The sequence below is a fragment of the Neomonachus schauinslandi genome, chromosome 6 (assembly GCF_002201575.2).
Source record: "Neomonachus schauinslandi chromosome 6, ASM220157v2, whole genome shotgun sequence".
Lineage (NCBI taxonomy): Eukaryota > Metazoa > Chordata > Mammalia > Carnivora > Phocidae > Neomonachus > Neomonachus schauinslandi.
This window is the reverse complement of record NC_058408.1, coordinates 125,133,636-125,159,067: the sequence shown is the minus strand read 5'-3', so window position 1 is coordinate 125,159,067 and position 25,432 is coordinate 125,133,636. Positions and strand designations below refer to the sequence as shown.

General features: G+C 36.9%; 1 protein-coding gene across 1 annotated transcript in view; it reads left to right on the top strand.

Annotated features, from left to right (window-relative positions):
* HPSE2 (heparanase 2 (inactive)) overlaps nt 1-25,432 on the top strand; it is a 683,675-nt gene that overhangs the window by 430,397 nt on the left and 227,846 nt on the right. Inside the window, exons 5-6 of the mRNA XM_021699985.1 lie at nt 6,009-6,182; nt 17,179-17,350. Of these exons, the coding sequence (XP_021555660.1) occupies nt 6,009-6,182; nt 17,179-17,350 (346 nt within the window). The remainder of the gene's footprint in view (nt 1-6,008; nt 6,183-17,178; nt 17,351-25,432) is intronic.

The following is a 25,432-nucleotide window of genomic DNA, read 5'->3' as shown; positions in this document are numbered from 1 at the left end:
CTAATTTGGGGAAGGAAACAGGCATCAAAATCCAGGAGGCACAGAGAACCCCTCTCAAAATCAATAAAAATAGGTCAACACCCCTACATCTAATAGTAAAACTTACGAGTCTCAGAGACAAAGAGAAAATCCTGAAAGCAGCTCGGGAGAAGAGATATGTAACCTACAAGGGTAGAAACATTAGATTGGCAACAGACCTATCCACAGAGACCTGGCAGGCCAGAAAGGACTGGCAGGATATATTCAGAGCACTAAATGAGAAAAATATGCAGCCAAGAATACTATATCCAGCTAGGCTGTCATTGAAAATAGAAGGAGAGATAAAAAGCTTCCAGGACAAACAAAAACTAAAGGAATTTGCAAACACGAAACCAGCCCTACAAGGAATCTTGAAAGGGGTCCTCTAAGCAAAGAGAGAGCCTAAAAGCAACATAGACCAGAAAGGAACCCAGACAATATACGGTAACAGTCACCTTACAGGCAATACAGTGGCACTAAATTCCTATCTTTCAATAGTTACCCTGAATGTAAGTGGGTAAATGCCCCAATCAAAAGACACAGGCTATCAGATTGGATAAAAAGTCAAGACCCATCGATATGCTGTCTGCAAGAGACTCATTTTAGACCCAAAGACACTCCCAGATTGAAAGTGAGGGGGTGGAAAACCATTTACCATGCTAATGGACATCAAAAGAAAGCTGGGGTGGCAATCCTTATATCAGACAAATTAGATTTTAAGCCAAAGACTGTAATAAGAGATGAGGAAGGACACTATATCCTACTTAAAGGGTCTATCCAACAAGAAGATCTAACAATTGTAAATATCTATGCCCCTAACATGGGAGCAGCCAATTATATAAGGCAATTAATAACAAAAGCAAAGAAACACATCGACAACAATAAATAATAGTGGGGGACTTAAACACCCCCCTCACTGAGATGGACAGATCATCTAAGCAAAAGATCAACAAGGAAATAAAGACTTTAAATGACACACTGGACCAAATGGACTTCACAGACATATTCAGAACATTCCATCCCAAAGCAACAGAATACACATTCTTCTCTAGTGCCCATGGAACATTCTCCAGAATAGATCACATCCTGGGTCACAAATCAGGTCTCAACCGGTACCAAAAGATTGGGATCATTCCCTGCCTATTTTCAGACCACAATGCTTTGAAACTAGAACTCAATCACAAGAGGAAAGTCGGAAAGAACTCAAATACATGAAGGCTAAAGAGCATCCTACTAAAGAATGAATAGGTCAACCAGGAAATTAAAGAAAAATTAAAAAAATTCATGGAAACCAATGAAAATGAAAACACAACTGTTCAAAATCTTTGAGATACAGCAAAGGCAGTCCTAAGAGGAAATTATATAGCAATACAAGCTTTTCTCAAGAAACAAGAAAGGTCTCAACACAACCTAACCCTACACCTAAAGGAGCTGGAAAGAGAACAGCAAATAAAGCCTAAACCCAGCAGGAGAAAAGAAATCATAAAGATCAGAGCAGAAATCAATGAAATAGAAACCAAAAGAACAGTAGAACAGATCAACGAAACTTAGGAGTTGGTTCTTTGAAAGAATTAACAATTTTGATAAACCCCTGGCCAGACTTATCAAAAAGAAAAGAGAAAGGACCCAAATCAACAAAATCGTGAATAAAAGAGGAGAGCTCACAACCAACACCAAAGAAATACAAACAATTATAAGAACATATTATGAGCAACTATATACCAGCAAATTAGATAATCTGGAAGAAATGGATGCATTCCTAGAGATGTATCAACTACCAAAACTGAACCAGGAAGAAACAGAAAACCTGAACAGACCTATAACCACTAAGGAAATTGAAGCAGTAATCAGAAATCTCCCAACAAACAAAAGCCCAGGGCCAGATGGCTTCCCAGGGGAATTCTACCAAATATGTAAAGAAGAATTAATACCTATTCTTCTGAAACTGTTCCAAAAAATAGAAATGGAAGGAAAACTTCCAAACTCATTTTATGAGGCCACCATTACCTTGATCCCCAAACCAGACAAAGACCTCATCAAAAAGGAGAATTACGGGGCGCCTGGGTGGCTCAGTTGGTTGAGCGACTGCCTTCGGCTCAGGTCATGATCCTGGAGTCCCGGGATCGAGTCCCACATCGGGCTCCCTGCTCAGCGGGGAGTCTGCTTCTCCCTCTGACCCTCCCCCCTCTCATGCTCTCTCTATCTCATTCTTTCTCTCAAATAAATAAATAAAATCTTTAAAAAAAAAAAAAAGAAAGAAAAAAGGAGAATTACAGACCAATATCCTTGATGAACACAGATGCAAAAATTCTTACCAAAATACTAGCCAATAGGATCCAACAGTACCTTAAAAGGATTATTCACCACGACCAAGTGGGATTTATCCCTGGACTGCAAGGTTGGTTCAACATCCACAAATCAATCAACGTGATACAATACATTAACAAAAGAAAGAATAAGAATCATATGATCCTCTCAATAGATGCAGAAAAAGCATTTGACAAAGTACAGCATCCTTTCTTGATCAAAACTCTTCAGAGTATAGGCATAGAGGGTACATATCTCAATATTATAAAAGCCATCTATGAAAAACCCACAGCAAATATCATTCTCAATGGGCAAAAACTGAGAGCTTTCCCCCTAAGGTCAGGAACACGGCAGGGATGTCCCCTATCACCATTGCTATTCAACATAGTATTAGAATTCCTAGCCACAGCAATCAGGCAACAAAAAGAAATCAAAGGCATCCAAATCGGCAAAGAAGAAGTCAAACTCTCACTCTTTGCAGATGATATGATACTTTATGTGGAAAACCCCAAAGACTCCACCCCAAAACTGCTAGAATTCATACAGGAATTCAGTAAGGTGGCAGGATATAAAATCAATGCACAGAAATCAGTGGCATTCCTATACACCAAACACAAGACAGAAGAAAGAGAAATTAAGGAGTCGATCCCATTTATAATCGCACCCAAAACCATAAGATACCTAGGCATAAATCTAACCAAAGAGGCAAAGAATCTCTACTCAGAAAGCTATAAAATACTCATGAAAGAAATTGAGGAAGACACAAAGAAATGGAAAAACGTTCCATGCTCATGGATTGGAAGAACAAATATTGTGAAGATGTCAATGCTACCTAGAGCAATCTACACATTCAATGCAATCCCCATCAAAATACCATCCACTTTTTTCAAAGAAATGGAACAAATAATCCTAAAATTTGTATGGAACCAGAAAAGACCCCGCATAGCCAGAGGAATGTTGAAAAAGAAAAGCAAAGCTGGCAGCATCACAATTCCGGACTTGAAGCTCTACTGCAAAGCTGTCATCATCAAGACAGTATGGTACTGGCACAAAAACAGACACATAGATCAATGGAACAGAATAGAGAGCCCAGAAATGGACCCTCAACTCTATGGTCAACTCATCTTTGACAAAGCAGGAAAGAATGTCCAATGGAAGAAAGACAGTCTCCTCAACAAATGGTGTTGGGAAAATTGGGCAGCCACATGCAGAAGAATGAAACTGGACCATTTCCTTACACCACAAACAAAAATAGACTCCAAATGGTTAAAAGACCTCAATGTGAGACAGGAGTCCATCAACATCCTAAAGGAGAACACAAGGAGCAACCTCTTCGACCTCAGCTGCAGCAACTTCTTCCTAGAACCATCGCCAAAAGCAAGGGAAGCAAGGGCAAAAATGAACTATTGGGACCTCATCAAGATAAAAAGCTTTTGCACAGCAAAAGAAACAGTCAACAAAACCAAAAGACAACCGACAGAATGGGAGAAGATATTTGCAAATGACATATCAGATAAAGGTCTAGTATCCAAAATCTATAAAGAACTTATCAAACTCAACACCCAAAGAACAAATGATCCACTCAAGAAATGGGCAGAAGACATGAACAGACATTTTTCCAAAGAAGACATGCAAACGGCCAACAGACACATGAAAAAGTGCTCAACATCGTTTGGCATCAGGGAAGTCCAAATCAAAACCTCAATGAGATATCACCTCACACCAGTCAGCATGGCTAAAATTAACAAGTCAGGAAATGACAGATATTGGCATGGATGCGGAGAAAGGGGAACCCTCCTACACTGTTGGTGAGAATGCAAGCTGGTGCAGTCACTCTGGAAAACAGTATGGAGGTTCCTCAAAAAGTTGAAAATAGAGCTACCCTATGACCCAGCAATTGCACTACTGGGTATTTACCCCAAAGATACAAATGTAGGGATCTGAATGGGTACGTGCACCCCGATGTTTATAGCAGCAATGTCCACAATAGCCAAACTGTGGAAAGAGCCAAGATGTCCATCAATAGATGAATGGATAAAGGAGATGTGGTGTGTGTATATATATATATATATATATATATATATATATATACACTATATATACACATATATACACAATGGAATATTATGCAGCCATCAAAAAGAATGAAATCTTGCCATTTGCAATGACGTGGATGGAACTGGAGGGTGTTATGCTGAGCAAAATAAGTCAGTCAGAGAAAGAGAAGTATCATATGACCTCACTGATATGAGGAAATCTTAATCTCAGGAAACAAACTGAGGGTGGCTGGAGTGGTGGGGGGGTGGGAGGGATGGGGTGGCTGGGTGATAGACATTGGGGAGGGTATGTGCTATGGTGAGCTCTGTGAAGTGTGCAAGACTGTTGAATCAGAGATTTGTACCTCTGAAGCAAATAATACATTATATGTTAAAAAAAAAAAAGAAGAAGATAGCAGGAGGGGAAGAATGAAGGGGGGGATATTGGAGGGGGAGACGAACCATGAGAGAATATGGACTCTGAAAAACAAACTGAGGGTTCTAGAGGTAAGGGGTGGGGGAATGGGTTAGCCTGGTGATGGGTATTAAAGAGGGCACGTTCTGCGTGGAACACTGGGTATTATATGCAAACAATGAATCATGGAACACTACATCAAAAACTAATGATAAAATGTGTGGTGATTAACATAATAATAAAAATAAAAAAATAAAAGGACAAGTAAGATCTGGATATGTTTAGAAGAGGGAAAAGGGCATGCCAAATGAGGAGAATAATTAGAGCAAAGGCTGATGGAGCAGGGGATTCTATAATAAATAGAACTGGGTGACACCAACAAAGAACTCATAGACGACAATAGAGAGGCTTGAAGCTTGGGGAAAATTATGATTGAGTTTTAAAGTCCTGAACTAAGGAAGAAAACAATTTTAAAAATCCACTAAGGTTTTGAGAGGTGAGTGAAACTGATGAAAGAGATTGGAAGAAAGATGAATCTGGACAGGCAAGTGCAGAGATTGTTGTGATAATTCATGCAAGTGGAAAGGAGAACTAGAACCAGAATGGTGACAATAGATGTGAAGGAATGGGATGGGTATGGGACACATGGTGAGTAGAGTTGATGGTATGAAGGATCAAAGTGACAATGAATATGTTTACACTAATGGTGTTTCCATTCTCAGAAATATTAGAAATGTGGAATTGAGTAAATTTTTTTTTTGAAGTGCTGTTAGGGTGAACTATTTTCCAAGACTTACCAGCCAGTCATCATCTCTCTTGGCCTTGCCTCCCAACACTATTCCTATCATTTCACAAAGGAATACAGACCCAGCAGTGTCAGATCATCTGATTTTTCAAGAGAAGCTAGAAATCGAACTACTTTGTGAATTTCCAAAGTAATTCCAAAGCAATTCCATTTTGTTGTTGTTGTTAACAAATAAAACATACTGTGGAATAGACTTGGTTGCTAATTTGCAACCTGTGTCTAGAATTCTGTGTGCTGCTTTCTAAAATCACTTCAAAATGTACCCCAAACCAAGAGGTAATATAATCCTTTTGAAGCCTCTCTGTATAATTCCTAGCAGGAATTAATTAGCAGGAAGCTCATAGAAAGGCTTTTTATAGTAGCTAATATTTTCCTTTTGTTGGAATGTTGATTTTAAAGTTACAAGCCTTTTTCTGCTTCTTCCCAGCCAGGTCTCTAGACAAACTTTATAATTTTGCTGATTGCTCTGGACTCCACCTGATATTTGCTCTAAATGCACTGCGTCGTAACCCCAATAACTCCTGGAACAGTTCTAGTGCCCTGAGTCTGTTGAAGTACAGTGCCAGCAAAAAGTACAACATTTCTTGGGAACTGGGAAATGGTAAGTAAGGCTGTTATTTCCTCTGAATTGACGAGGTAAAAAATAAGTTGGCCTGGAACAGCCTCAGTTAGACCATCTGTAGGGTACTGGCCCAGAAAACACTTAGGATATTTGGCCACTGAATTGATCTTCTAAATAGGAAGAGACCAAATAGTGAAGTACAGTAGATTTAGTGAATCCATACCTGCTTCTTGGAACTGTGGATATCATTTGCTGTGTTGTTTCACTTCATATTAAGGACAACTCAAGAATCCGTTAAAAGAATACTATTGACCGGGGCGCCTGGGTGGCTCAGTTGGTTAAGCGACTGCCTTTGGCTCAGGTCATGATCCTGGTAGTCCCGGGATCGAGTCCCGCATCGGGCTCCCTGCTTGGCAGGGGGTCTGCTTCTCCCTCTGACCCTCCCCCCTCTCGTGTGCTCTCTCTCTCATTTTCTCTGTCTCAAATAAATAAATAAAATCTTTAAAAAAAAAAGAATACTATTGACCAACGGATCTGAAGAGACATTTCTCCAAAGAAAAAATACAAAAGGCCAAAAAAAAAAAAAAAAAAAAAACCCACATGAAACGATGCTCAACATTTTTAGCCGTCAGGGAAAAGCAAATCAAAACCACAGTAAGATAGTATTTCACATCCACTAGGATGCCCATGATAAAAAAAGGGGAACAACGGTGGTGCCTGGGTGGCTCAGTCGTTGAACATCTGCCTTCGGCTCAGGTCATGATCCCAGGGTCCTGGGATGGAGCCCTGCATCGGGCTCTCTGCTCTGCAGGAGGCCTGCTTCTCCATCTCCCACTCCCCCTGCTTGTGTTCCCTCTCTGGCTGGGTCTCTCTCTGTCAAATAAATAAACAAAATCTTAAAAAAAAAAAAAAAAAGGATAACAACTATTGGCAGGGATGTGGAGAAATCAGAACCCTCATACACTGCTGGTGGGAATGTAAAACGGTGTAGCCACTTTGGAATACAGTCAGGCAGTTCCTCAAAAAGTTAAATATGACCTAGCAATTCTACTGCTACGTATATATTTAAGAGAAATGAAAACATATGTCCACAGAAAAATTTATACATGGTAGTATTATTCATAATAGCCAAAAAGTGGAAACAACCCAAATGTCCATCAACTGATAAATGGATAAATAAAATGTGGTATAGCCATATGATGGAATATTATTTGGTCACAAAAAAAAGGAATGAATACATTCTACAACATAGATGAACCTTGAAAAGAGTATGCTAAATGAAAAAAGCCAGACACATATTTATATAAAACGTCCAAAATAGGTAAATCTAAAGAGACAGTAGATTAGTGGTTGCCCAGAGCTAGGGGTGGGAGATATGCGAGGGAACTGCTAAAGGGCCTGAGGTTTCTTTGGGGGTGATAAAAATGTTCTAAAATTTGTTGTGGGGATGATTGCACAACGGTGTAAATATACTTAAAACCATTGAATTATATACGTTAATTTGGTGAATTGTATAGATGTAAATTATATCTCAATACTGCTGTTACTAAAAAAAAAGTACTGTTTGTCTCTTCTATTTTAAAGGGCATACAGGGCATATTTTCTGCCACTGGTTGGTGACAAAAACCTTCGATTTTCCTCCTTAGGAGGTTTATTTGTTAATTGTCAACAATATTGTCATCCTATATTTACATGGTATGAAGTTTACATAGGAAGTCCAAATACTCTTCTATTTGGACCTTAAAGTGCTAAATGAAGAGCCTAATAAAGGAAATATTATGCAGGTGAGGAAATACATTGAAAAAGGTAAAGAGAATTGCTAAAGACAGCAGTAAACGCTAAATCTATGTCAGGAACTTGGGACTTCTTTTTTTTTATTTATTTATTTATTTATTTATTTTTATTTGAAACAGAGAATGAGAGACAGAGAGCATGAGAGGGAGGAGGGTCAGAGGGAGAAGCAGACTTCCCTGCCGAGCAGGGAGCCCGATGCGGGACTTGATCCAGGGACTCCAGGATCACGACCTGAGCCGAAGGCAGTCGCTCAACCAACTGAGCCACCCAGGCGTCCCAGGAACTTGGGACTTCTAACAGAAAAGGAGGCACTTTTTTTTACTACCCTATGAGGTTTTTTTTTTAATGGTATTAAAACTAATTGGCTTTCTTCACTTCCTTCAACTTTCATTCAACAAATATTTATTGACTGCCTAATATGTACAAAGGTACTATGCTTGTTTTGAGAGATATAAGAGTAAATAACAGATAAATATCCCTGCCTACATTCTAGTAGAGAAGATAGATAATAAATAGGATTGAAAACAGTTCATCATTTTCTTCTCTCATACATTTTTGTCCTTTAGTAATTCAAATTGAAGTATTCAACTTGATCCTATTGTTTTCTAACAATGAATTAATGTACCCCTGCCTTCAGTCCCTCCTATCCTCCTCTCTCCCTTTCTCCTTTTCCCTTTCTCACCCTCTCACTCTCCCTTCCTTCCTCTTCATTTCGCAGTTCAGTTATCAAATTTATATACTTGAACAAACATCTCTGAAGTCCAATTTTAGAACATTCCCATAACTCCAAAAAGAGCCCTCATGCCCATTTGCCATCAATCCCTGTAACCAAGTCCTATCTCAGCAAACCCTAATCTGTTTCCTATCTATAGATTTGTCTTTTATGGACATTTCGTATAATTGGATCATATAATAGTCTTTTGCATCTGACTTCTTTCACCTAGCATGTTTTTGAAGTTTATCCATATTGTAGCAAGTAAAAGTAGCTCATTCCTGAATAGTATTCCAGTGTATGGCTGTATATCCCATTTTGCTTTTCCATTTACCAAATAATGGACATCTGGATTGTTTCTGCTTTTGGGCTTTGATAAATAATGCGGCTATAAACTTTCACATATAAGTCTTTGTGTGGATATATGCTTTTATTTCTCCTAGGAACATACCTAGGAGGGGAGGAGGGTCGCTAATTCATATTGTAAGTTTATGTTTATTTTTTAACCACTGCCAAATATTTTCCTAAGTAGCTCTACCATTTTACATTTTCACTAGAAATGTATAAGGGTTTTAGTTTTTCTACATCTTTGGAAACACTTGTCAATGTCTGCCTGATTATAAGTGAGTTTGAAGTAGTATCTTAATATTGCTTTAATTAGCACTTCCCTAATGATAAATGATGTTGAGTGTCTTTTCATGTGCTTATCAGACATTCTTACATCTATTTTGGTGAAATGTCTACTCAAATCTTCTGCCTTTTTAATTGAGTTACTTTATTACTGAGTTGTAAAAGTTTTAAATATATTCTGAATACGAGGTCTTCATCAAATATATGATGTGCATATATTTTCCCTGGTCTGTAACTTCTCTTTATACTTTTTTTATGGCATCTTTTGAAGTACAGAAGTTTTGAATTTTGATAAAGTTCAATTTGTCAGTTTTTCATTTTATAGATCATACTTTTGGTATCATCTCTTTGCCTAACCCCAAACCACAAAGTGTTTTTTTTTCTATATTCTAAAAGTTTTATAGTTTTTGCTTTCACGTTTAGGTATAAGATCCATTACAAGTTAATTTTGAGTATGTTAGGAAGCTAGAGTCTAAAAATTCATCTTTTGCATGTAGATATCAAGTTGTCCCAGCACTACTTAAAAGACTATTCTTTCCCTATTGTATTCTATTAACACTGTTGTCAAAAATCAACCGAAAGTGGATTTATTTCTCGACTCCTAATTCTGTTCCACTGAGCAGTATGTCCGTCCTTATACTAGCACTACATTGTCTCGATTACAATAGCTTTGTAATGAGTTTTGAAAATGGGAAGTATAAATCCTCCAACTTTGTTATTTTTAAAAAATTGTTTTGGCTGGGGTACCTGGGTGGCTCAGTCAGTTAAGCAGCTGCCTTCACCTCAGGCCCCAATCCCAGGGTCTTGGGATAGAGCCCTGCATCAGCCTCCTTGCTCAGCAGGGAGCCTGCTTCTCCCTCTCCCTCTGCCTCTCCCCCCAGCTTGTGTGCTCACAGTCTCTCTCTCTGTCTCGAATAAATAAATAAAATCTTTAAAAAATAATAAAATAAAATTGTTTTGGCTATCCTAGGTGCTTGCATTTCCACACAGCTTTTTAATTTCCTCAACAAAGCCTGCTGGAATTTTAATAGAGATAGCATTGAATCTATAGATCATTTTGCGGAGAATTGCCATCTTAAGAATACTGAGTATGTCCACAAACGTACATTATCTCCCCATTTATTCAATTTTTAATTTCAGCACTGTTTTGTAGTTGAGTGTACAAATTTTGCACTTTTTTGTGAAATTTAATCTTAAATATTTTTTTCTTTTTCATGCAATTATTAATGGAATTATTTTCTTAATTTCATTTATGTATTGTGCATTGCTGGTATTTAGAAATATGATTGATTTTATATATTGATCTTTTATCCTCCAGACTTGCTAAACGTGTTTTGTAGATTTTGTGTTTTTTCGCCCCATGTGTGTGAGTTGTTTAGGGTTTTCTATATACAGGATATGTTGTCTGAGAATAAAGACTGTTTTACTTCTTTCTATCCAATTTAGATACTTTTTATTTCTTTCCTTGCCTGACTACACTGACTAGAACCTCTAACACAAATGTTGAATGTAAGTGGCAAGAATACACATTCCTGCTTGTTCACAGTCTTAGGGAGAAAACATTAAATATTTCACTATTAAGTATGACGTTTTACCATTAAACATTCAGTATTACATCATTAAATATGTAGGTTTTTCTCAGGTACTATTTATCAGATTGAAGAATTTCCCTTCTATTCATAGTTGTTGAGAATATTTATCAGGAATAAGTGTTGGATTTTGCCAAATGCCTCTTTTTTTGCACCTATTGAGATGATACTGTGTTTTTGGTCTTCCATTAATATGATATTTTACATTAGTTGGATTTTTGATATTAAATTAGTCTTGCATTCCTGGTATATATCCCCCTTGGCCATTGTATTGTAATACTTCTTATATATTACTGGATTCAGTCTGTAACTATTTTGTTGGGATTTTTGGATCTATATTTATGAGGAATATTCATCTGTAATTTTCTTTTCTTGTGATGTCTTTGTCTGACTTTGGTATCGGGGGAATATTGGCCTCATAAAATGAATTGAGAAGTGTTCCCTCTTCCTCCATTTTCTGGAAGAGTTTATGAAGGATTGGTTTGGTATTTCTTCCTCAAATATTTGTTAGAATTCACCAATTAATCCATCTAGGTCTGGGCTTTCTTTGTGGAAATATTCTTAATGATTAATTCAATGTCTTTTGTTGTTATAAGCCTATGCAGATTTTCTATTTCTTTTTGAGTTGGTTTTAATAACTTGTATCTTTCTTGAAAATCTTTCATTTTATCTAAGTTGTCTAAATTAATGGCATAAAGTTGTTCATAGTAGTCCCTTATCTTCTTAATTACTGTGAGGTCCTTAGTGTTGTTCCTTCTTTCATTCCTAATTTCGGTAATCTGTGACTTCTTTCTTTTGTTTCTTGGTCAGTTTAGCTAATGGTATGTGTTTTGTTGATCTTTTCAAAGAACCAACTTTTGCTTTTATTGGTTTTCTCTATTTTTTAAATATCATTAATTTCCACTCTAATTTTTTTTATTTCATTCCTTCTTGCTTTGGGTTTAGTTTTCTCTTCTTTTTCTGCCTTTTTTTTAAGTTAGAAGCTTAGATTATTAATTTGAGATCTTTCTTCTTTTCTAATATAGGAGTCTTTTTTTTTCTTCTAGACAACAAAAATTTAATTTCTCACTGTTCTGGAAGCCCAAAGTCTAGGATCAGCCAGTATCAGCAGATCTGGTTTCTGAAGCTTCTCTTCTTAGTTTGCAGATGTCCAGCCTCTCACTATGTTCTCACATGGCCTTCTCTCTGTGCATCCCTACTGTCTCTTTGTGTCTCTACACTTTTTTAACACTTTTTTGGGGGGGGAGCAGTTTTAGGTTTACAGCAAAATTGAAAGAAAGGTAGACATTTCCCATATATTCCCTTCCTTGATACGTGCATAGCCTACCCCACTGTCAGCATCCCCCACCACAATGGTGCATTTTTTACAATTGGTGAACCTATAATAATACATCATAATCACCCTATGTTTGTAATTTACATTATGGTTCACTTTAGTGTGAATATACTTTGGATTTGGATAAATGGACAATGACATATATCCAGCATTATGTTGTCATAAAAGTGTTTTAACTGTCCTAAAAATCCTCTATGATCCATCTGTTTATCCCTCCTTCCTGTCCCTGAACTTTGCCAACCATTACTCTTTTCACTCTGTCCCTAATTTTGTTTTTCCTAGAATGTCAAATAGTTGGAATTATACAGTATGTGGCCGTTTCAGATTGGCTTCTTTTACTTAATGTTATGCATTTAAGGTTCTTCCATATCTTTTCATGGCTGTTACCTCATTTCTTTTTAGTGCTGAATAATATTCCATTGTGTAGATGTACCACAGTTCATTTATCCATTCATCTACAGAAGGACATATTCATTCTTCTAAGTTGTGGCAATTATGAATACAGCTGCTTTAAATTCATGTGTAGACAAAAGTGAAGATATAAAATTTCAACTCCTTTGCATAAATAACAAGGAGCACAATTGCTGCATCATATAGTAAGAATATATTTTGTTTTGTAAGAAACCACCAAACTCTTCCAAAGTGACCATATCATTTTTCATTCCTGCCAGCAATGAATGAGCATTCCTGTTTCTCCACATTCTACCTAGTGTTTAGTGCTGTCAGTGTTAACAAATTTTGACCATTCAAATAGGCATGTAGTGGTATTTAATTGTTGTTTTTTTTAATTATTTATTTTAAGATTTTTAAAAATTTATTTACTTGAGAGAGAGAGAGCGAGCAAGCAAGACAGAGAGCACGAGCAGGGGGGAGGGGCAGAGGGAGAAGCAGACTGCTCTCTGAGCAGGGAGCCCGGTGTGGGACTCGATCCCAGGACCTGGGCATCATGATCTGAGCTGAAGGCAGATGGCTGACCATCTGAGCCACCCAGGTGCCCTTAATTGTGTTTTAATTTGCCTTTCCCTGATGACATATATGGAACGTATTTTCATTTTGCTTATCTTTTCATATTTTTATTTGCCATCAGTGTATCTCCTTTGGTGAGGTGTCTATTGAAGACTTTGTCCCATTTTTAAATCAGGTGGTTTGTTTCTAAACTTTAAGAGTTCTTTGTATATTTTGGATAACAGTCATTTATCAGATGTGTCTTTTGCAAGTATTTTCTCCCAGTTTGTGGCTTGTCTTCTCATTCTCATAACATTGTGTTTTGCAGAGCAAATGTTTTTAATTTTAATGAAGTACAGCTCATCAATTATTTCTTTCATGGATTGTGCCTTTGGTGTCATCCCATATGTTTTTACACATTATATTTTCATTTTCATTTCATTAAAAATATTTTCTAATTCCCCTTGTGATTTCTTCTTTGACTCATGGATTATTTGTTTAACTTCCAAATATTTATAGATTTCTCAAATTTCTTTCTGTTGAATTCTATTTTAACTCTGTTGTGGTCAGGGCACATACATTATATGATTTAATCCTTTTAAATAGATGAGACTTGTTTTATAGCTTACCATATGGTCTGTCCTGAAGGACGTTCTATATGCACTAAAAAAATGAGTATCCTACTGTTGTTGGGTGGAGTACTGTACAGATATCAATCAGGTCAAGTTGGCTGATAGTGTTATTCATGTTTTCTGTATCAGTGCTAATTTTCTGTCTGGTTGTTCTAATGATTAATGAGAATGTGGTATTGAAGTCTCCTATTATTGCTGGCTTTTCTATTTTTGTCTTTAATTTTGCTTCATGTATTTTGGTTTTCTGTTGTCGGTGTGTCTATGTTTGTAATTGTTATATCTTCCAACAAATTGACCCTTTTATCATTATAAAATGCCCCACATTATCTCTAGTAACATTGTTGTCTTAAACATTGTTGTCTTAAAAAGTCTATTTTGTCTGATATTAGTATAGTCATTCCAGCTCTCTTATGGTTACTGTTTGCCTGGCATATCTTCTTCATCCTTTTACTTTCAACCTATTTGTATCTTTTAGTTTAAAGTCTGTCTCTTTAGTTGGATCTTAGATTTTTATTCAACCTGACAATTTCTGCTTTTAACTGGAGTGTTCAATCCATTTACATTTAATGTAATTGTTGATATGGTTGAATTTATATCTGCCATCTTGCTATTTTCCATTTATTTCATTTTTTTGTTCCTCTGTTTCTCCTGTACTACTTTTTTATGCAGAAGAGGATTACTTTAATCCTAAGGTATTACTTTAATTTCTTTGTTTTTATTTTGTTTTACTTATTTTCATAGTAGTTTCTTATTGTAATACACAGGAACTCATTACAATCTACTTTAGAATAATACTAACTTAATTCCAGGTAACTATAGAAACTTTGCTCCGATAGAACTCAATTTTCCCCTCCTTCATGCCATTATTATTCTAAACATTACGTTTTCATATGTCATAAGCCCGACAATACAGTTTTGTAATTTTTGTTTTACGTAACTGTTATTTAAATTAGTTAAGAAAAGAGTAATGAATATTTTCAACTGTCTTTTATATTTACCTATGCAACTGCCATTACTGGTGTTCTCTATTTCTTTGCGCCATTTTGAGTCACCATCTGGTGTCATTTCCTTTCAAACTGAAAGACTTCATTTCTCATTCCTTGTAAGGCAGATTTTCTCACAACAAATTCTTTCCTTTGTTTTTCTGGTTAAGGTTTAAATTTTGCTTTCAGTTTTGAAGGATAGATTGCTACATATAGAATTCTTGGCTGACATTTTTTTTATTTAGCATTTTGAATATGTCCTCCTATAGTCTTCTGGCCTGCATTATTTCTGGTAAAAATTCAGCTGATAATTCCTTGTGTTCCTCTGTATGTGAAAATCATTTCAGTTCCAAAATTTCCATTTGATAATTTTTTATAATTTCTGTCTCTTCATTTATATTTGATTGGTCAATACAATCATACTTTCCTTTATTTTTTTATTGTTCCTGTTCTCTCTTTGAACATATTTATAATAGTAGTTTTGAATTCCTTGCCCATGAAGTCTAACATTTGGGTCCCCTAGGAGAAAGTTCCTGTTGACTGCTTTTTTACTTGCTTATGGGTCACACTATCCTATTTCTTTGCACGTTGTAATTTTTGTTGTTGTTGAAAATTTACATTTTAGGTAATATGTTGGAACAACTCTGGATTCTGAATCCTCCATCCCAGAGGCTGTTTTTTGTTGTTGTTGTTTCTTTTTTGTTTGTTTGTTTAGTGACTTACATGGAATAATTCTGTAGAGTCTGTCTCTCTTGCATTGTGTAGATGCTGATATATCTTAAGTTTTTCTATTTTTTAATCATTTCTTAAGGCCAGCTTCCTAGAGGTTGTCCCTGAGTCAGCATAGCTTAATGTTAGACAATGATTGATTAGAGGCTGTGCTTACTTTGCACCAGTAAGGCTTCCATCCGTTGCCAGTGGATCTGTGTGTGAGTTGGAGAACAGATTCCAAATTTAAACAGTTTATAATTCTTACTGGCTTTTCTTTTCTGGCATGCCTTCTCATTGTCTCCTTTATAAATGTGCTAGGTTTCACATTCATCTACGAGTACATGGATAGTTAGTGCCCTCTCCAGTCTCTCCTGAGCATACACAGCCTTCCAGACAACAAGGGGTATGCATTTAAATTACAGATCTGCAAGAGTGGGGCTGTCCATCTGAGAGTGGAGTAGCTGAGTTACTTATATTTAATTAGTGGGTCTGGTCACATATGGAGATATGGTCCTGCATGTGCTGGACATTTTACATTGAGGAAACCATGTAGAATATGGTGAAGGGAGTAACATTAACTCCACATAAACTATTTTTAAGTCAGGAGACACAGTGATGAAAGCGTGTCGTATGTGTGAGCTTATCAAGGCCCACTGTGTCTGTCTTATTCCGCAAATCTCCCTGTTAAATTTCTTGCAGATCTGCTGGTCAATTTCTTGACACTACAAAACCTCAAGGTAGCCAAGGTATCTGCCCTACCTGGAGCATGTGCTTAATTCCAAATCAAGTTAGCTCCCTCCAGCAGTGGAGTTGCTGGTTTTTAGGACTTTCCTTGCCCTTTTAGAACTACCAAGTTAATAGAAACTGAGGGAGGGTGTTGTGCTCTAAATTATTTCACCCAGCCACTTTGTTATTAAACATTAAGATTTTTCTTTTTGATACAATGGCCATCTTTATAAAACTTTCCTTTCTTACCATTTGTATCAGTTTCCTAAGCCTGTTCCTAACAAATTACCATAAGCTCAGTGGTGTAAAACATCAGAAATGTATTCTCTCACAGTTCAGGGAACCAGAAGCCTGAAATCAGAGCATTGCCAGTGTTGATTCCTTCTGGAGGCTCTGAGGGAGGATCTATTCCATGCCTCTTTCTCAGCTTTTAGTAGCTGCTGCCAGCAATCCTTGGCATAGCAGCATTCTTCCAATCTTTGCCTCTGTCGACACATGGTCCTCTTCCCAGTGTGTCTGTGTACCTGAATCTCCCTCTCCGTTCGTTTTTTTTATAAAGACACCAGGCACTGAATTTAGGGCACACCCTAATCTCATATGACCTCATCTTAACTACATCTTCAAAGACTCTATTTCCAAATAAGGTCACATTCTGAAGTTACAGGTAGACATGAACTTTGGGAGACACTATTCAGCCCAGTAGACCATTGATTATGAAATATCACCCCAAAATCAGCATGGTCTCTCTCTTGTGGATTAGGTGATCTTATGTGAAGATTAGTTTGAAAATGAGTAGAATGCTAAAATGGCCCTTAACTTTTTGTTATGATGGTTCCTCATGTTAAACTAGCTTACACTCTCTTTTTGGTTATTTTATTCACATTGTTAAGAAAAAGGCAGAAAGATCTGTGGACAGGAAAGGGTTGGCAGAGCCTTACCCTTCTCAACTCTGACTTGCATGTCTGCTTTTAATCTAGAGCCAAATAACTATCGAACCATGCATGGCCGGGCAGTAAATGGCAGCCAGTTGGGAAAGGATTACATCCAGCTGAAGAGCCTGTTGCAACCCATCCGGATTTACTCCAGAGCCAGCTTGTATGGCCCTAATATTGGGAGACCCAGGAAGAACGTCATCGCCCTCCTAGATGGGTAGGTCATATTTTTTAGCAGTTCTTATAAGACTATTCATAAATGTAATGAATTAATGTATTTATATTTTTCCTGGTTATTTGTGGTCTTAAGAAGGATGGAGAGACTTTTCTTTTTCTTTTTTATTTTTTTTAAAGATTTTATTTATTTATTTGAGAGAGAGAGAATGAGAGACAGAGAGCATGAGAGGGAGGAGGGTCAGAGGGAGAAGCAGACTCCCTACCGAGCAGGGAACCCGATGCGGGACTCGATCCTGGGACTCCAGGATCATGACCTGAGCCGAAGGCAGTCGCCCAACCAACTGAGCCACCCAGGCGTCCAGGATGGAGAGACTTTTCATAGTGACTTCCCCAGTTCTAAATCAGTGATTCTCCATCAAACAGCAGAAGAGCTTTGCATCTCTCCAGGCCCTCCATAGTCAGCAGAAGGTGGTGAAATTGGGGAAGGATATCACAATCTCCTGGGCAGGTTGGAAGGGATTACATTGTTTTAAAAAGTACATTTAATATTATAGCATTTCATCGCATTTTATATTTTTTAAAAGTCAAAATATTGTTACTCTATTCTTATGACCACTTCTAGAAAGTAAAGCTTGACAAAACCCTGGCCAGTATAGCTGGATTAAAAAGTTGAGAAACACTACTGCTACTTGTAGATTAAAGCATTAGAATTATTACCACATTTAATCAATTTTGACTGAATCTAATAATCTTTTTTAAGCACTTGTTATGGATGAGGCACTATGTTAAATAATGTTGGTAGGCCAGCCCAGATTGAATCCATGCAGGTTAGATTCAGTTATACAGAGTCAGAAGGAATGTCTGAGGGAATGGTATGAGGAAGGCTGAAGCTATATGTTGATCCAAGACCTAAAGTGGAGATGTGACTGGAGCAGAAAGGGTGGGAACTATGAAGTTGGAGAATCAGGAGTTCCCTGGGAGCACAGAGTATGCACCAAGACACACCTGTCATGTGCAATCCTGTCATACTCTGGAATAGGTATGTTTATTCCTGGAAATTGAAAGATGAGTAAGACATTTTCCAGTGAGGTATACATTCCAAATGAGGTTAGATAAATATTGATTATCAGAGGAGAGAAACTTTTGGCTAACCTCCAAGATGGCCCTTGTGGCTTGATGGCTCTTATAACTCTGTCCTCCCTTTTAGGGTGGCTTAGTCTTGATCTAAGGTAATGAATATAGCAGACATTACTGAAGGTTTGGGAAGGCACATGGATTTGCACTGTAACAACATTAACTACCCAAAATTTAATTTTAGGCATTTTCCTTTTTACAAAGAATTCCTAAGCCCTTAGTTCAGCTCCTGTCCTTTCCCCACCCTTTTCTTTTCTCCCCATTTCTTTTAGGAGCAACTTTCCCTTTTTTTTTACACAGCAATTTCATGACCTTGGTCCCTACCCAGAAATGCAGCTCTTGGTTTCCTTTTGCATGCTTTAACTGAACTTTGAAATTACTGTGTGTGTGTGTGTGTGATGGAGATGGAGAGATTGATTTCATTTTATGTGTTACAATTAAGGGATAAGAACCACATGTATAGAACTGTATTCATAATTCATAATACATAATAAAGCAAGGCCAATAACTATCATTTTAATCCATGTAGCTATTCTTTTGGATTGTCCTTTTTCTTTAATGGTTTGATCAGTGTATTTTCATGGAACTGACAATGCCCTCTCAGTAACATGACCTACAGGGTCAATCATTCATTCACCCTGCAAATGTTTCTTGAGTAACTGCAATGTTCTGGGTATTACATTAGGAACTAGGAATATAATAATAAACAAAAACAGATACTTTCTCTGCCCTCATGGAGCATACAATATGGTAGGGGAGATGTAAACATTAATTAACTGATCTTAAAACTAAGACAATACCAAGGAAAGGTACATGGTGCTATGAATGACCATAAGGGGTGGGATTTGATTGAGTTAGGTCATGGAGTATGGATGGAGTCCACTTCCCCATACATCCAAAAATTAATAGGACTCAAGAGATTAGAAAAAATCACTTACGGAAAGGAAAGGTACAGATGAGCACTTTTAAAAATTTTATGTGCCAGAAAGAAGTGGAGATATATCTTTCTTAATGTGTATGTACTAAATATACAGTGAATTATAACTTGAAACACATAAACATTCCCAGCAACTCAACCAAAAATAACAAAAATGTCAGCACTCTAAATTACCAACTCTGTAGTCTTTTCCAGTACTCCTGGTAATACAGATATCATTTTACATAGTTATGATCATTCTATATGCATCATTTTGAGTTCTGCATTTTTTACTCATTGCTTTATATTGCCCTTTTTTATTTCTACATAGTTCTCATATTTGTCATTCTTAATAGCAATAAAATACCCCATTGCATTAATGTACCAAAGTCTGCTTAAACATTCCCTCACTGTTGGGCATTTGGGCTGTTTCCAGTTTTTGTCTGTAATATATAGCCCAGCTATAAACATCTTTATACAAATAGGTTTTTTATTTCTTTTGAATTATATCCTTGGGCTATATTCCAAAAAGTTGTGTTTCTGGGTCAAAGAACATGATAATTTTTATGGCTTTTATATTTGTTGCCAAATTTCTTTTCAGAACGACTTCACCAGGTTGTAGGGCAGCAATGTATTAGTATACCTTTTCCCCCAGTACCCCACAGTGGTGATTATATTTTTATTAATTTACTCTATTTTAATTAATGCAAGACTGTGCCTCATGGATGTTTAAATTTGAATTCTGTTAACTATGAAGGGAACTGAACATTTTCTAAAACCTTATGTTGTCTCCTTTCTCCCATCCCAGGTTTGGTTAATGACACTATAACCATTTTGACTGAGGTACAGACCAGGAGGCCATTTTACTTTCATTCCTCTCCTTTGTTCACATAGTCCATTAGTTCGTTATTAAGTTCTGTTATTTCTGACTTCTTAGTATCACTCACATCCCATCTTCTTTTCATTTTTATTTTAAACCTTTCTTCCTTCTGGATGGTTTCTCTATATCTAGTCTCAGACTCTAATAATTTCTCCATATAGATTTTCTGAGTAGTTTTTTTTTTTTTAAAGATTTTATTTATTTATTTGACAGAGAGAGACACAGTGAGAGAGGGAACACAAGCAGGGGGAGAGGGAGAGGGAGAAGCAGGCTTCCCGCTGAGCAGGGAGCCCGATGCGGGGCTCGATCCCAGGACCCCGATGCGGGGCTCGATCCCAGGACCCTGGGATCATGACCTGAGCCAAAGGCAGACGCTTAACGACTGAGCCACCCAGGCACCCCAAGATTTTCTGAGTAGTTTTTTTAAAAAATACAACATGTGGTCAAATCACTGTTGCTTGAAGTCCAAATGCTTTCATGTGCACCCCTGGCCTGTAGGGTCCAGTACCTGCCTCACTTTGCAGCTAGTAATCAGCTATACCCCTGTGCACCACCTGCCCTTAGCTCCATCAAAGTATATGTAAATTTTGGAAGATACTATACACTTTTTACCTTTGTCCCTTTTTAGTTTGTGTCATTTTCTTTGGAATATCACTCTCCTCTCATTTTTCCTCTTTTCAACAAGTCTTCTCTGACATCCTCAGGCAAGATTTTTTATCACCTCCTCTGTCCTTATTAATAGCATTTTGTTTATTTTTTTCTCTAGCACTTATCAAATTGATGATAAATTATTTATTTACATATCTGCCTTCCCTGATAGACTGTGGCCTGGGACCAGGACCTAGTCTATGTTTTATTCATTTAAAATATAGTAGGTGTCTTATAAATGCTTATTGAATGTATACGGTCTTATTCAACCGATGGTTCTAAATTCATCTGATCTGAAAACAGTATGCACAAATGTGATTGTGAAGCATTGTAAATCATTGTATAGTGATTTAAATAAATTATAGTGATTTATATAAATCATAATGATTAGCTTTAGTTTCAGAGAACCAATTTTAAGCTTTTTTACTTAGGTAGTTACAGGACTAAACAGAATTATCTTCCCAATTAGGATATAACTCCACTAGGACAGAGATAGAATCTTCATGTTTATTTCTTCAGGACTAGCATATGGGAAGTACTTAATAAAATGCTTGTTTTATTATTTTCATTTCCTTATTTGTGAACTGGCCATTTTTAGTCAGTGATTTTTTTTCTTAAAGATTTTATTTATTTATTTGTCAGAGAGAGAGAGAGAGCACACAAGTAGAGAGAGAAGCAGGCTTCCCACAGAGCAGGGAGCCCAATGTGAGACTTGATCCTAGGACCCTGGGATCACAACCTGAGCTGAAGGCAGACGCTTAACCAACTGACCCACCCAGGCATCCCTAGTCAGTGATTTTTTATCTAGAAGGGTAAGAATTGTTTTTTAGGGTTATATCAGTTTTCTGTTTTTCTTTTGTAAACTTGTATGCATCATCTACATAATGACAATTTTATCTTAATCTATTGCTTTTCTTATTACTTTGAAACATATTCTTATTGTTTCCGAAGTTCATTTTTATTATAATTGTTCTTGTCTGCTTTCTTGTTGATAGTCTTTTCTGCTTCTTCCCTTACACATTTAGGATAAAGTTACTATTTCATTTCCATCTAGGCTTCCTAATGTTTTAATTTTCAGTGTTAGGCTCTTTTAACTTATTTGGAGTGTATTGCTGTATCTGCTATAGAGTAAGGAGCTAATCTATTCTGTTGCCGATGTGGCAGTGTCAAGAAAAGCAGATATTCACTGAAAGTGTGTTTCCTGGAGCTTTTCTGAGGCCTTCATATCCCTAGTGAGATGACGACTAAATTTCCTCTCAGTAAATATTTATTGAACACCTATTTTGTATTTGAGTAGAGAAAAGAAAGTTCTAGGTAGAAGTTCTAGGCCATGTTTGTCAATGTCCTGAATCAGAAGTAAGGGTAAGTCATTTGAGGAATAGAGAGATGGGCAGTATAGTGAGCCAGAGGAGAATGGCAGAAAGTGAGAACACAGATAGGCCAGAACAGGATCATTACTGGACTTTGTATACCATGGTAAAGAAGTTGTATATTTTATTCTCTAAGCAATGGAAAACCATTACAGAGTTTTTGTAAGAGCAGTGACATACCCTAGAGTCTACTCTATTCTCTGTGCCAAATAGATTTCAAGGTACAAAAGTAAGGGATCAAAAGAGCTCAGTAAGAATACCATTTCATTACAAGATGATGGTAGATTGGGTTAAGGTAATGGCAGAAGAGATAGAAGTTAGGGTATATATGATTTATTGATGGATATCTCAGCAAAGTGGGGTGAGAGAATTAATAAAGGATGACTTCCTCCTTTTGGACAGTTAACATCTCTCTTTCAAGGGCCATCACATGCAGAAAAGGGAGCTTTTCAAAAGGAAGTAACACCAAGATGAACACACATTCATATTCAGGGAATACAATCCCTGGAGTAACAAAAGATGGCTTTAAAAAATATTGGGTGTGCTTCAAGTTCAGGATAGTGATCTGAGCACAAGCTCCATTTCCTCTTGGAACCACCATCCCAGCTCCTATTAAAAATTGATAAAGAATAAATCCATAATAACAAACACACAAAAGAGGGATCATAAGCAGATGAGAGATTTTGACAGATTTCTATAAAACAGGTGGAAGGCTGTTGACAGATCAAGCAGAGTGAGGAAGTGGCAACCCAGAGAACATAGGCTCTGGGAAAATATAGCCAGTCCACCTAGCAGATAGCCTCAGAGTCAGGAAGGGTTGGGGTGAGAAAGGGAGACCAAGCCAAGGGGTTTATATAAAAGTCTGTCTGCAGTGAAACTACACTTACAGCTCAGCTCTTCCCTCCATCATTTTAAGTCCTCTACACTGCCCATACAGAGTAAAGACAGCTCAATCTATTATCTCTGAGCAAATCCCAACCCAAGATTTAGGAGCCTTCACCAAAGAAATTGAAGGGATTGCCTAGGGATAAACTGGTATTGCTAAAATGGAGTTGTTCCTGCAGAGTAAAACACTGAGATAAAGCACTGCCAGATACCCTAGCCCAAAGGCTGTCTGTGCACTACCTTACTCCCTCTCTAAAGTGAAGTGTGTTGGTGAACAAGCTCTGCCAACAAAATAGAGATCCTAGAGCAAGGAAGGACTTATCTAAAAAGCCTAAATATTGAACAGCTGAGAAAATTCTGTACCTGCTACCTAGAAGAATCTACTTATCCCCAATTTTTAAATATGAATAGATAGCCAAAGATCACAAGACATAAGAAGGAAACCAGTAGCATGAAAGAGAAAACCCGAGATAAATAAATAAATAAATTGATCCAGGAAGAATTATAGTTCAAGACCAGAATTTTAAAAATAGGGCTCCTGGGTGGCTCAGTCTGTTGAGCATCTGCCTTCGGCTCAGGTCGTGATCTCGGGGTCCTGGGATCAAGTCCTGCGTCAGGCTCTCTGTTCAGCAGGGAGTCTGCTTCTCCCTCTCCTCCTCCTTTGTGCTCACTCTCTCAAATAAATAAATAAAATCTTTAAAAAAAAGAATTTTAAAAATAAAAATTTGAAATTAGTATCCTTATGAAGATATAGGAAGATATTGTACTTGCAGAATAAAAACACATTTCTATGAAAAAAAAAGGTACAAAGAGAACAAAAAGATATTTTTTGAGACTAAACTTATAATTGCTGAAATTAAGTCCAGTAAAGGTTAGACAGTGATTTCTTAGGTATAGCACTAAAAACATAAGTGATAAAAGAAAACATTGATTAATTGGACCTCATCAAAATTAAGAAGTTTTGTGTATCAAATGATACCATCAAGAATGTGAAAATACAGGGCGCCTGGGTGGCTCAGATGGTTAAGCGTCTGCCTTCGGCTCAGGTCATGATCCCAGGGTCCTGGGATCGAGTCCCACATCAGGCTCTCTGCTCCTTGGGAGCCTGCTTCTCCCTCTGCCTCTCTCTCTCTGTCTCTCATGAATAAATAAATAAAATCTTTTAAAAAAAAGAAAAGAATGTGAAAATACAGAATGGGAGAAAATCTTTGCAAGTCATGTAACTGATAAGTGACTTGTATCCAAGATATATATAAAGAACTCTTACAAATTAACAATAAAAAGGCAGATAGCCTATTTTAAAATTGAGCAAAAGGAACTTGAAATGGCATTTCTCCAATGAAGATATGCAAATAGCCAGTAAGCACAAGAATGGATGCCTAGTATCATTAGTCATTAAGGAAATGCAAATCGAAATCACAATGAGTTACCACTTCATATCCATTTGGATGGTCAAAATAAAAAAAATATGCAAGAATAAATATTGGAGAAAGTAAAAAGAATACATATTGGAGAAGACGTGGAGAAACTGGAACTTTCATACACTGCTGGTGGGAATGGAATATGGTGCAACTGCTTCAGAAAACAGTCTGGCAATTACTCAAAAAAGGTTAAACACAGAGTTACCATTATGACTCAGCAATTCCACTCTGAGGTATATACTCAAGAGAAATGAAAATGTATGTCCATAAAAACATGTGTACAAATATTCATAGTGGGATTATTCATAATAGCCAAAGAGTAGAAACAACCCAAATATCCGTGGCTGATGAATGGATAAATAAAAAGTGGTATATCCATAAATTGGAATATTATTTGACAATAAAAAGAAATGAAATACCAGTACAGGTTACAACATGGATGAAGCTCGAAAACATTATGCTAACTGAAAGAAGCCAGTCACAAAAGGCCCCACATTGTATGATTTCCTTTATATGAAATTAACAGAATAGATAATCTATGGAGACAAAAAGTAGATTAGTGGTTGGTTAGGGCTGGTGGAGATTGTGGGGAAATGGAGAGTGACTGCTCCTAGGTACAGGGTTTCTTTTTGAAATTAAATATTCTAGAATTAGATTGTGTTGTGCTTCCACAACTCTATAAATAACTATTGAGTTGTACACTTAAAGTGTACATTTAAATAAATTTGTATTGAATCATATCTCCAAAAAGCTCTTAAAAGAAAGAATCCAATAAAATAATTGGAAGAGAAAATCTTCCATATACAGAGCTTTAGACAGAGATAGAAAATTTGAGATAAAATATTACTGATATAGAGGATCATTTCAG